Source organism: Malaya genurostris, chromosome 2 (genome assembly GCF_030247185.1).
Source record: "Malaya genurostris strain Urasoe2022 chromosome 2, Malgen_1.1, whole genome shotgun sequence".
Lineage (NCBI taxonomy): Eukaryota > Metazoa > Arthropoda > Insecta > Diptera > Culicidae > Malaya > Malaya genurostris.
In genome coordinates, this window is record NC_080571.1 from 170,665,534 (window position 1) to 170,679,812 (window position 14,279).

A 14,279-nucleotide genomic window follows, 5' to 3' on the forward strand; every position below is an offset into this window, starting at 1 on the left:
GTAAGAAAAACGCGTGTGTTCACTTCGAACATTCGGTTACGAATGATCTTTCGCGGTGGACAAGAAATGTTTTAGCATAAATCGATATGGTTCAGTAAACCTCTGGTGTGATAGTTTACCTAAATTCATCCGAAACAGAACCACTGAGATAAACGCTGACAACGAATCACTTTCTGCAAGTGATTTGATGAAAAACGATAAGTGGTGGAATAGTCCAAAATGTCTACGCAATAGTGAATATTTGATATAAATTCCTGAGCCTTTACAGGATTGCGAGATTTCAGAGCTAAGACCACCAGTTATGGTGTATATAATCATGAAGTATGAACAGTTCCCTATATTCACCAAATATGAATCATTTCGGAAAATTCAACGAACTCTTACTTATGTTCTGCGGTTTGTTTCGAACATCAGAAAAAAAGAGGGAGAATCGCACTACAAATTTGTATCCGACTGTGTTAAAATCGATTGCATGTGCACTTCAGCATAACGAATTTCAACAGGAGATTTAGTGCGTAGCAAGAAGAGAGCATGATCATAGTTTGAACAACTTAAATCCATTCCTCAAAAAATGGTCTATTGAAAGTGGGGGGTAGAATAAGACACGCTAAGCAGCTCACCTACAATAACAAGTATCCGTTTTTTTTTAAATAACTATTTATTGGAATATGAGTTAAAATTAAATTATTAAGATTTAAATTGGGTGTTCAGCCACAAGCTGTGACTTTTCAGCCCTATTATGTACATGATTTAGTTATTAGCATGAAGACATCATTTGCTTCCGCAATTCTGAGATTTTTGTGTAGCTAAAATTCTAAACCTACTTGTATTGTGTAATGGGGAAAAAGAAATTATATACTAACTTACTAACTAATACAGAGAGCGAAATTTCTGTTTGAGCTGTTAGTAGAATATTCTCACTAATAGTACTGTTGTTGTACCGTTTAATTCCACTAGGTCACGTCACTACTTTCACAGTCACTATTTTCACGAAAGTGTATCAAACGTTATAAAATAGATCGTAAAAATAGTGACTGTGAAAATAGTGACTTTGTGAGAGTGTAATGACGTGACGTAGTGAAATTAAACGGTACAACAACAGTACTATTAGTGAGATCATTCTACTAACAGCTCAAACAGAAATTTAGTGAATAGGAAACTGGAAATCAAACATTTTTGTTATTAAATCTTTGTGCCAAACACTGTCGAATGCTTTTTCTATGTCTAGAAGAGCAACTCCAGTGGATAACCCAGAAGATTTATTTGCTTTTATCATGTTCGTTACTCTTACAAGTTGAGTAGTTGAATGTTCATGACGAAATCCAAACAGCTCCGGTAAAAAAATTGAATTCTCATTTATATGAGACATCATTCTCAACAAGATAATTTGCTCAAAAAGTTTACTGATAGAAGAAAGTAAGCTAATTGGTCGATAACTTTATGTTTTTACTGGGTTTTTATCAGGTTTGAGGATAGGAATTACTTTAGCGTTTTCCATATATTTGGGAAGTAAGTTAATTAAAAACACTTCAACATCGGGAAGATTTTTAATAAGAATATTGAAGAATCTATCATTACCAGGAGCCTTCATGTTTTTAAGTTTCCTAATAATTGACTTAATTTCATCAAAATTCGTCTCAATAATGTCATCTTGTAATAACACTTGAGTTGAAATATGATCATATATCAGTGAGACTTCATTTTCAATAGGACTCACAACGTTCAAATTAAAATTGTGGACACACTCGAACTGCTGAGCAAGTTTTTGAGCTTTGTAAGAAGTTTTGAGGTATCTTAAGAACCTTAGAAAGTTTCCAGAAAGGTTTAGAATATGGTTTAATTTGTTCAACTTCTGTAGTGAAATTTTCATTTCGCAAAAGAGTAAATCTATGTTTAATTTCTTCCTGTAAATTTACTATGTTTTTCATAGCAGGATCACGAAAACGTTGATATTGTCGTCGACGAACATTCTTCAACCGAATGAGCAGTTGAAGATTGTCATCGATTATAGGAAAATTTTATTCAGTTTGAGCTTTGGAAACTGAAAGATTTCTAGCTTCGATAATGTAATGATTCAAATTATCAATTGCTGTGTCGATGTCTGCAGAATTTTTTAAAATAGCTTCATGATCCACATGATATTCAATGTGAGATCTATAATCCAACCAATTAGCTCTATGATAGTTGTTATAGAAATAATTGGATTAATTATAGCTTCGTTGGAAAGTCTGAATGTTACAGGAAGATGATCTGAGTCAAAGTCAGCATGTGTAATCGGTTCACTACAAGTGTGACTTTGATCTGTTAGAACCAGATCAATTGTAGACGGGTTTTTCACGGAAGAGAAACAAGTCGGATTACTGGGATGAAGAACTGTGAAGTAAAAAGCTGAGAGTTGGTTATGAAGTATTTCACCATTACTGTTATTTTGCCTACAATTCCACTGGACATGCTCGATATCTTGTGAGATTTTGCAAATCTCCTTCAAATAATATTGTTTGCAAATTGCCGTCCGATTTGAAATGCTTCAAAAAGTGATGAAGTCGAATTCATTCGGATGATCATTTGAAAAAGTTGATCTTGTAGGTAGATCATTTTATTTTCCATTATATCGCCTAAATCAACTTCGTTTAAAGAAGCGAATGGCATCGAAGGAATATTGGTAGGTAGATTTCTACCTGTTTTTTGTTTTAAATTCGAAGAAATAAGTGCCTTAGAAGAATTAGGCGTGGCATTTGTAACGGTTTTTGATTTTCAAGTATCTTCTGTAAATTTAAGGTCGTTGATTTGACTTGTTGTCTAAGCGAATGAGTTTAAAATATTTTCCTTCACAGGACATTTCAAATAATTGTATTTATGATTTCCATCGCAATTTGAACATGAAAATTTATCAGTGCTTTCATTCATTGGACAAACGTCTTTCGAATGCGATTTACCACAATTCAAACACCGTATATCCATACGACAATTTTTGGTTCCATGACCGAAGCCTTGGCAACGACGTAATTCCGTTAAGTTTGCAATACGGCTATGCCGTTTATAATGTTCCCAATGAATTTTAATGTGGAAAATGAAACGTACTTTTTCTAAAGTTTTCAAATTGTTTACATCACTTAGATTGAAGTGTATTAAGTAAAGTTCATGGTAAATTCCAGAGCGTGGTTTAGAAGTACCATTCGCTCTTTTTCATAAGTATTACTTGGGAAGAGGCAAAACCAAGTAATTCTTTTAGTTCATTTTTAATTTCATCAGTACTTTGATCATTTGATAAGCCTTTCAAGACAGCCTTGAAGGGTCTGTCTGATTTTATATCATATGAATAAAATTTATGAAGTTTTTTGGACAAATATCGGATAAGACGTTCATAATCTTCCAATCCATCAACCAAGACTCGAAATTCTCCTCTTTGTCCGATTTGAAATGAGACTTTTTCCGGAAGAAAAGTAGAAAGCTCAGTACGGAGTGCTTTGAAGTCGAAAATCATCACCGTCACTGGTGGCATAGATTGTTGTTGCTTCCCAGAACGAAAAGCGTCCATTTTGGGAATTTTGAAGAATTTTCTTCTATGTCGCTACAATCGGATTCACGAAGAATCTCGTAAATATTGTTAGACGGCATAGAATCAACGGAAGGGAAATCCGTCCGTTATCTTTTATTTTTACATTCAGATTCTATAAGATCGTGAAAGTTATTTGAAAAATGTTGAATAACGGATTGTGGTTTATTCCGTATTGAATTATTTTTAGCCGTAGGCTTTTGTTGCCTTTCTGTTTGGAGGCAGGTATTTTTTAAATGAATGAAATTTGAAATTAAATTAACTAGGCTAAATTTCATTCCTTTCGTGACCGTCGTATCGATCGGATGGTAGTTTTCATTAGAGCAGCTGTGCATGAATCCATTCTAATCCGTTTCAAGGTCGTTTAATATCAAATCTTTTGTATTCGTGAGCTTGTGCAGTAGATCAATATAGTATAAACAATAAATACCGTTAGAAAGTGCCGGGTTTTATTGTGTTAAAACAATACGAACAGTGAACAGACGTTTAATGTGGTGCCGTGAACTGGTGCTGTGTGCTTATTAATTCTCGGAGGTCGTTGTAACTAACGCTTGGCCTCAGCGGCCGAGTTACTATAGATCATTAGCTAAGTATTATATTTTATCCCTTCGTGTCTCTTTATCGTCCACTTATATTTTGACTCCCCTTATAATTTGCGCGGAACCTCAACCGCGCTGTGGCAAGTCCATAAGATACTCCCCTGTCCCCGAAGATAAAATGGAAGCAAAGCAAAGTCCTGGCATTACATTCCTTTTGTGGAATTTGGCCTTTCTGTTTCAACAGACTTCGCAGCCGATTCTTAGTGTACAGAATCATTGCATGGCTAGTACTATGGATCCTACTGACACTAAGAATCCTTCCAGGTCGGGGCTCGAACATACGACAACTGGCTTGTAAGACCAGTGCCCTATGCATTGAACCGCCAACCCAGATAAAATGGAAACAGATTCTAAATCTGCTCCAAATAGTAAGACTCACCGGGTTAAACAGTATCCCGAAGAGCCTTCACCCTCGGCCGGCCTTTATGTGGTTTATTTCCGGACCAAAGAGAAGAATAAACCGCTTAATATTTTGAAAATCTCCAAAGACTTGGCGTCAAAATATACAACTTTGAAATTTATCTCAAAAATTCGTCCCGATAATCTCAGGGTCTCGTTGACCAGTCTGAAACATGCTAATGAGATCGCTCGAAACGATCACTTTACATACCGCGTTTACATACCAGCTCGCGAAGTCGTGATAGACGGAGTGATCACGGATCCAAGTCTAACATGCGAGAACATTCTCAAACATGGGGTCGGATGTTTTAAAGATCCCTTGCTTAAGAATGTCAAGATGCTCGACTGCAAACGTTGGCATACAGTATCGATTGCCGCGGATGGGACAAAGTCTTATCCCCACTCGGACTCGTATCGGGTGACCTTCTCCGGCTCGGCTTTGCGAAATTCGTTCTCCTGGACAGGGTTCGTCTGCCTGTACGACTTTTCTTACCACGGGTAATGAATTGCACTAGTTGTCAACAACTAGGACACACAGCTTTCCATTGTGGAAATCGGCCCCGCTGATCGAAGTGTGGAGAGAGTCATGCGGATGGCGTTTGCGACAGAGACATTGAAAAGTGTCTTTACTGTGGGGCGGCCCGCAAGACCTCACAGCATGTTCTACGTATAAATTACGTGGAGATCATTTGAAACGATCTCTCAAGCAACGATAAACCCGCTCGTTCGCAGAAATACTGAAAATCGCCACACCACCTGAACAGAACCCCTATACCTGCTTGTCTGAGGACGATTGCGACTCTGACGATCCCCTCGTGGTTTTAGGAAGAGGAGAAATATATCATCTCCTAAACTCCCTAGCAAGGGTTCGAAGATATCTCTTGAAGGCCCTCCAAAAGTAACAGCAGAAGGAAGTGTTGGTAAAGAAAACAAAAAGACGAAGCCAACAGCTCCTAGTTCCGGAGACTTGAAATCTGAGAAAGAATATCCAATACTTCCGGGGACACCCAAAACCCCGAAAGTCCCCAAGGAACCAGAAAACACAAGTGCTGGACTTGTAAAATTCAACAATCGTTTCTTTCGATGGCTAATTTTTCGAACGAGGTCAAGGATTCGATCACTGTTTTACAGTGGAACTGTAGAAGTATCATCCCGAAAATAAATCCTTTTAAATATCTAGTAAATAATCTGAAATGTGACGCATTTGCATTGTGCGAAACTTGGTTAACTAACTGATCCCAACGGTAGCGATCATCTGCCTATCGAAATTTCAATCGCCAGCGGATTACGACCATCGGAAACAATCAATGTTTTGTATGACCTCACTCGAAATATTGATGGAAATGCTACGCAATATCGATATCTGAGAAACTAGAAACAACACAAGAACTTCCTCCGGAGGAAGAGTATACGTTTATGGCTGACTTGATTCTCGACATTGCGATTCAAGCTCAGACGAAACGTATACCCGGCGTGAATACTAACATTCGTCTTCCCAACCCGTGCTCATCACTGAACGCGGAAAGATCTTTAGCATTCAAAAAGTTCAGAAAATATGGAACACCTGATAATTATAGAAATTACGCAGCGCTAGATAAGCTAATGAAGAACTTAATTAAGCAAAGAAACTAGGTTACTGGCGACGGTTTGTTGACGGATTAACAAAAGAAACATCGATGAGAACTCTTTGAAACACAGCCCGACGAATGCGCAACCACAACACAACGAACGAAAGCGAGGAATATTCTAATCGCTGGATATTCGATTTCGATAGAAAAGTATGCCCCGATTCTGTTCCGGAGCAGAAGATCTTCCGTGTCGCGTCATCGAATACAAACGAAACACCGTTTTCGATGGTAGAGTTCTCACTTGCGCTTTGGTCGTGTAACAAAAAGCCCCGGGGTTAGACAGAATCAAATTCAACTTGTTAAAAAATCTTCCTGACTATGCCAAAAGGCGCTTGCTAAATTTGTTCAACAAGTTCCTCGAGGGTAATATTGTTCCACACGACTGGAGACAAATGAGAGTTATCGCCATTCAAAAACCTGGGAAACCAGCCTCCGATCACAATTCGTATCGGCCGATTGCTATGCTTTCCTGTATCCGGAAGTTGTTCGAAAAAATGATTCTCTTCCGTCTAGACAATTGGGTCGAAACTAATGGCATGCTTTCAGATACACAATTTGGTTTCCGCAGGGGTAAAGGAACGAACGATTGTCTTGCGTTGCTCTCAACAGAAATTCAAATGGCATTTGCTCGTAAAGAACAAATGGCATCAGTATTTCTAGATATCAAGGGGGCTTTTGATGCAGTTTCTATAAATATCCTATCTGAGAAGCTGCACCAGCATGGTCTTTCGCCGGCTTTGAACACCTTTTTATATAATCTATGGTGATTTGTCGACAATACGATTCAGCTACATGGGTCTTCCTCAGGGCTCATGCTGAAGCCCCCTTTTGTACAATTTTACGTAAAAGATATCGATGAATATACCAACACATCTTGCACGCTAAGACAACTTGCCGACGACAGCGTTGTGTCCATTATAGGACCCAAAGCTGCCGATCTCCAAGGACCATTACAAGATACCCTCGACAACTTGTCGACATGGGCTCTTCAAATGGTTATCGAGTTCTCTACGGAGAAAACTGAGCTGGTCGTATTTTCAAGGAAGCGAGAACCAGCACAATTACAGCTTCAACTAGGGGGTGAAACCTTAGCTCAGGTCTTCACATTTAAATATCTCGGGGTCTGGTTCGACTCCAAAGGCACCTGGGGATGTCACATTAGGTATCTGAAACAAAAATGCCAGCAGAGAATTAATTTTCTTAGCACAATAACCGGAACTTGGTGAGGTGCCCACCCAGGAGATCTGATCAGGCTGTACCAAACAACGACATTGTCCGTAATGGAATATGGATGCATCTGTTTCCGATGCGCCGCGAACACCCATTGCATTAAACTGGAAAGAATTCAGTATCAGACCCGTTTTATGTCCATGTATTTTGACTACATGGTTCACAATATTAATCCTTCTTCGTTTGTTCCCAACCGTGCTCATTTCTTGGATACTTCTAATTCTACTGTGTTTTTCGACACATCCATGATTTTTGAGAGATGCAAAATTCGACTAATGATAAAATTGCAAAACCCTAAATCTGCAATAATCAGTGAAAAAGAAAATGCAAACTTGGTACTCAACTACACAAATGAGGCTTTACCAGATTTCGTGAAACGTTCACTTCATTTAGGCTCGGGTTTCAATACCCCGGACCCGCGTGAGGTTCCATACGTTCGTATTCTGTCGGAAATCGAAGGTTCTTTTCAATAAGATCCTATGGCAGATACAATTCGTCATGATGTATCAAACGCTATTGTTAACCACATCGACTACACCAAACAATCTTTCCACGACGAGAACGAATGGTTGAGACAAGATCGAAAAAAGACGAAAGTTTATTCAACAATCGTGATGATCTTATAGTTACTAAGGCAGACAAAGATAAAACGGTGGTAGTAATAAAGCGAAATGAGTATGAAGAAAAATACAAACGCTACTGAGTGACGATCAAACATATACGTTAATCAAAAAAGATCCTGCAAAACTCATTTTGAAGAAAGTTTAAGTTAAAGGAATTTGAAAGTTTTTAATTGTAACCCCCCGCGTGTGTATGGGCACCCCAAAACGCGTAAGGAAGGAAGGCCGTTGAGAATTATTGTTTCTAGCATAGGGACTTCGCCGTACAAGATAGCAAAGTGCTTTTCTGGTGTGCTGAACAACGTGGTTGGGCAAATGGATTACCACATCGCAAATAGTTTTGAGTTTGTTGTTTGCAGGTTGATTCAGTTTTATTTTCTTTGGATGTCATTTCACTATTCACCAACGTACCAGTAGATTATGCCTTAGAACCGGTGAGAATGCGTTGGGGAAAAATAAAGGAGTACACAAAGAAAGCTGAAATAAAGCTGCATACAATCGAAAATGTACTAAAAAACTGGACCGACCGTATGGCGTACTGCAAGACCAGCCGAGACAGCCATTTGAATGAAATTATATTCCACATTTAACCGGAAAGATTGTACTTTAATATGAAAAAATAAATGTTGAAATCGGATGAACCGTTTGTGTTTTATTGCATGTTTAAAAAAAAATTGCATGGCGGACCCTGTATTGACGTTATTACCCCATTACCGGTACGATATTACTACAAAACCGTCATACACATCCCGGCACGATATTACTACAAAACCGTCAGTTGCATATACATCATGAATCATGAAATTCCAATACAGGTCATTTTAAATAAACTTCACCATTGATATTTATTCCTTCTTCATACCACATTTCCCATAAAGTGGCTCAACCGCAGCTCCATGTTCAAACAAAATCAAACACCGGTAACAGACAACCGTGCCTCTGCTTTATCCAACACAGTTGAAAAGACATGAAAATGTTTGTTCGGTGCAGATGGATACGGTAATGTTTTCATAACCTAGCTTCGATGTAGTTTTACGTTTTTTTTATAGCGTGTACGAAATCGAACAAAGCACGAGGTGTGCATCGTTCATGCGGTATTGTATCCGCACAAGCACGGTTTTGCATCATTATTTTCTATAACGGTTTGAGAGTTTTGACACTCTTCATCCTGTAATTCCAGAAAAAATGTAACCTGTAAGGATGTAAGGAAGTCGCATCCAGATAAAATGTAACCTATGAGACAATAAGACCTTTACTTTTTTTCAATGTTAATGAAAATCGGATCAACCATCGCTAAGAAATCGAAGTGAGTTACAAATTTGGAGTTTCTTCACTAATCTCTGAGAAATTTGTGTGAACATTTTTTCATTAATTTGTACATAATAAACTGCACCGCTAGTTGGATCCAGATGAAATTCAATAGCATCATAAAGGACTATAAAACCTTTCATTTGAGTTCAAGCTTGTGAAAATCGGGTTCGGAGAAGAGTTAGTACATTTTTTTTGTGTATTTTCGTAATCAGGTTACGTATAGTCGTATCGGGGCGAAATTCTATAGCTGCCTATGCGATCAAGACATAATTTATTTGAAACAAAATATTTTGAAAATCGGTTCAGCCATCTCCGAGAAAAGTGAATGGCATTTTTGTCGCATACACACACATGTATACACACAGCTATAGTAAATTTCAATACACAATAGCTTCTAAAGCATTGGAAGCTCGACCTTGCAGCTTTTCAATTATGTTCAATGATTATTCACGGCTTTCTCAGTCACTTTTCAATTAGCAAAGGATTTATTTCTAAAATTGCCTGACATTTCGCCGTTTTTGGTGGTTTGCCTTTAGCAATCAACGGCTTCGACATTAACGACAGGACTAAATTTCTCTTGAAAAAGGCCATCAAAAACGGCCGAAACGTCGGGAAATTTCAGAAATAAATCGTTTGCCAATTGCAAAGGGGCTGAGAAAGTTGTGAATAATTATTAAAAATAATTTTCCAGTCGTTACAATTCGTCACATTTGTAATTATGTTCCCTGATAACATATCTATGCATTTAGATTTTGGAGGACCAATTTTTGTAATGTCCCCCCTATACATAGTGTGTAATTTTCAATGCTCTTCCTATAAATAAAATAAATTTTTAATTTTTAAGGCTATACAAAATTAAGGGGGGGGGGGGGCGGTGTAGGGTCTAAACGATGAAAAAATCATCATTTTAGCGATTTTTTTTTCCAGAATTATCGTTCAACAAAATAAATTCAAATGTTTTGCATGATAAAAAGAATCATTCGAACAACATTTTGTAATTTTTTCCTAGAAAAATATAGAGAAATAAGTCGGTGAAGAGGTATTTAAATCATGATTTGCGGTGTCCACTGTCCACTCAGCGCAGACTAATCAGAAATGAACAAATCAAATCTGCATAGTTAGAGTAGAAGTTTTTCTAGACCCCAACGTTTCTGTTTGATTTTTTATTTTTTTTTTATTTTTGCGGTTGTTCAAAGTGAAAACTACGATTTTTCACAAAAAAACCTCCATTTTGTAGCTGTAAAACCTCCCCAAAGTAACAAACAACGAGAAGGAAAACGTTGGGATCTGATGTAAAAAAAAATTGGTTCAATAGTTTTTGAATTATGATGGACAAGGACTTTCGAAACCTGCTTTCGAGTAAAACGCGTTTAAAGTATTTAAAGTATTTAAAGTATAATTTATTATAATAAAACATCTCAAGAATGTTTTATCAAGTTTTAAAGTCAATCCAAGTAGAAATCTTAGACCTGTGCGCCGAGCTCTTGCTTCTTCGTAGAATGAGATAGCCATAGATAAAGGTCCATAACTTCCAGAGTTTCATTCCAATAGGCTTGAAAATTTCACAGAAAATTTTTGAAATGTTTTACTATAAGAAAATATAAATATAAAAAAATTTTAAAAAAATCAAACAGAAACGTTGGGGTCTAGAAAAACTTCTACTCTAACTATGCTGAGTGCATTTGTTCTATTCTAATTAGTCTACGCTCAGATACAGTGGACACCGCAAATCATTATTTTTGAGAAGCGTTCTCAAAAATACCTCTTCACCGACTTATTTCTCAATATTTTTCCACGAAAAAATATAACAAGAAAATATTGTTCGAATGATGCTTTTTATCATGCAAAACATTTGAATTTATTTTGTTGAACGATAATTCTGGAAAACCTAACTCCCCTCCCCCCCCCCTTAATGAAATCTCACCTAAGCACACATATGACAAAAGAGTCTGCCTTGTTTTTACATTCCCGACTCAGCAGACATTTAACCAAATCAGTCGAGGGTTTTTCATTTTTCAGCAGTAGCAATATATACGTCAAAGCTTCAGCGTGCAGTGATGCATCCAACTCTGATATAATGTCCTGTAAATAAGAAAGTTACAGATTATTTTGCTTATCTATCAGAGTAATGGGTGATGGTGTTTGTAAAGGTGATTTTTTTGAGGTTAGGATTTTCATGCATTAGTATTTGCTCAGATTTTTTGAGGTTATGATTTTCATGCATTATTATTTGCTCAGTATGCTTTGACATTTCATCATGAATAGACTTACTAACGAGCAACGCTTGCAAATCATTGAATTTTATTACCAAAATCAGTGTTCGGTTCGAAATGTGTTTCGCGCTTTACGCCCGATTTATGGTCTACATAATCGACCAAGTGAGCAAACAATTAATGCGATTGTGACCAAGTTTCGCACTCAGTTTACTTTATTGGACATTAAACCAACCACACGAATGCGTACAGTGCGTACAGAAGAGAATATTGCGTCTGTTTCTGAGAGTGTTGCTGAAGACCGTGAAATGTCTATTCGTCGCCGTTCGCAGCAATTGGGTTTGTGTTATTCGACCACATGGAAGATTTTACGCAAAGATCTTGGTGTAAAACCGTATAAAATACAGCTCCTGCAAGAACTGAAGCCGAACGATCTGCCACAACGTCGAATTTTCAGTGAATGGGCCCTAGAAAAGTTGGCAGAAAATCCGCTTTTTTATCGACAAATTTTGTTCAGCGATGAGGCTCATTTCTGGTTGAATGGCTACGTAAATAAGCAAAATTGCCGCATTTGGAGTGAAGAGCAACCAGAAGCCGTTCAAGAACTGCCCATGCATCCCGAAAAATGCACTGTTTGGTGTGGTTTGTACGCTGGTGGAATCATTGGACCGTATTTTTTCAAAGATGCTGTTGGACGCAACGTTACAGTGAATGGCGATCGCTATCGTTCGATGCTAACAAACTTTTTGTTGCCAAAAATGGAAGAACTGAACTTGGTTGACATGTGGTTTCAACAAGATGGCGCTACATGCCACACAGCTCGCGATTCTATGGCCATTTTGAGGGAAAACTTCGGAGAACAATTCATCTCAAGAAATGGACCGGTAAGTTGGCCACCAAGATCATGCGATTTGACGCCTTTAGACTATTTTTTGTGAGGCTACGTCAAGTCTAAAGTCTACAGAAATAAGCCAGTAACTATTCCAGCTTTGGAAGACAACATTTCCGAAGAAATTCGGGCTATTCCGGCCGAAATGCTCGAAAAAGTTGCCCAAAATTGGACTTTCCGAATGGACCACCTAAGACGCAGCCGCGGTCAACATTTAAATGAAATTATCTTCAAAAAGTAAATGTCATGTACCAATCTAACGTTTAAAATAAAGAACCGATGAGATTTTGCAAATTTTATGCGTTTTATTGTTTAAAAAAGTTCTCAAGCTCTTAAAAAATCACCCTTTATTATTGTGCAAGTTTGGGTGCATGTGTTTTTCAAAACATTAAATTGAAAACACACCATGTGGTTCTATTGATCGCTAAGACAAAAAATATTTATTCATTTCAAATTATGTTACTGTTCTCTTTTGCATAGTATGAACAAGGTACCGATCGTGCCTGCCAAATTTAACCTCGTCCGGAGTTAACTCGCCTCTTCCTAGTGTTGAACCTCCAGGGGCATGAAATCCGCTATTCGAGCATTTTGAAGCTGTCTATACGCTCCCTTAATTTTCTCTCTTCACCCTTAAGTTGTGTAAGGGAGCGTTGATTCCTTCCAAGCTCCCCTTCCCTCTCTCCTGTGGTTCCAGTTCCTAGTGGTGGGTTGGTTCACTTTTGCGAAGTATATATACGAAATCGATAGTGCCTGCCAATTTTAGCCTCGTCCGAAACTAACTCGCCTCTTCCTAATGACGAATCTCCAAGGGCATGAAATTGTTCGATTGATGATGATCGAGTAATGTCTTACCAGTATTACGGCTGTCTATTAAAAAAAGAACACAATGCATTAAATGTATGAATTGACAGCGAACCTCCCAACAGCCGGTTGTTCGGAATTTTACGAGTTTCGGAAGAAATTTCATATTTTGGTAGGAAGCACATATTATTACTAAACGCAGTAAAATTTCAACGTATTCTCGGTACCCGACTACCTAGTGCAATAAACGCATGATAATATTACTCGCAAATTTACTTGATATAAGCATAATATAAAGTGCATGGATGAAGCATATTGCTATACATGTTTGAACCCGCCTGATGGTTTGTTTGAGAAGGGCGCATCAGACTCATTTCGAACCTTCAGAAGGAAACAAGTTTCCTTCAAGCGACTTGGGATGGCTATACGAAATCCCGCATCTAATTCGTCCGATATCCAGATGCTCTCTCCCATTACGTCGCCATGATAAATGTATAGAATATAATATAATATAATATAATATAATATAATATAATATAACATAATATAATATAATATAATATAATATAATATAATATAATATAATATAATATAATATAATATAATATAATATAATATAATATAATATAATATAATATAATATAATATAATATAATATATTATAATATAATAAAATACCTTATGATAAAAAAAGAACCGGAATTTTCATTTTAAAATTCCCGCGCTTGTCCAATCGGTAAACTTTTATTCTCTCAACGTTGGCAACACTTTTATACATATTCTGTCAAATTTTGACGCATATGACGTTTTTGTTTGACACAGAAGTTAAAAAATTTTCGCGATTTTTATAATGGATGAAAATTTGGAACAACGGCTCGCCTTCGAAGCGCCATTCGGTCGATGGTTGTGCGGTTTCGACGTCATATTCATAGATCCACACCTCATCACCAGAGCTGCAAATTGTCAGTCATGTCAAATGACCTTGACAGACTCATTAAAATCATCGTCAACTGTAATCGGTACGGTAAAAGTG

General features: G+C 37.4%; 1 protein-coding gene across 5 annotated transcripts in view; it reads right to left on the reverse strand.

Annotated features, from left to right (window-relative positions):
- LOC131432375 (integrator complex subunit 3 homolog) overlaps nucleotides 1-14,279 on the reverse strand; it is an 821,606-nt gene that overhangs the window by 433,930 nt on the left and 373,397 nt on the right. For all 5 annotated transcript variants that reach the window (XM_058598608.1, XM_058598607.1, XM_058598609.1 and 2 more), the window contains exon 9: nucleotides 11,268-11,425. In XM_058598608.1, the coding sequence (XP_058454591.1) occupies nucleotides 11,268-11,425 (158 nt within the window). The remainder of the gene's footprint in view (nucleotides 1-11,267; nucleotides 11,426-14,279) is intronic.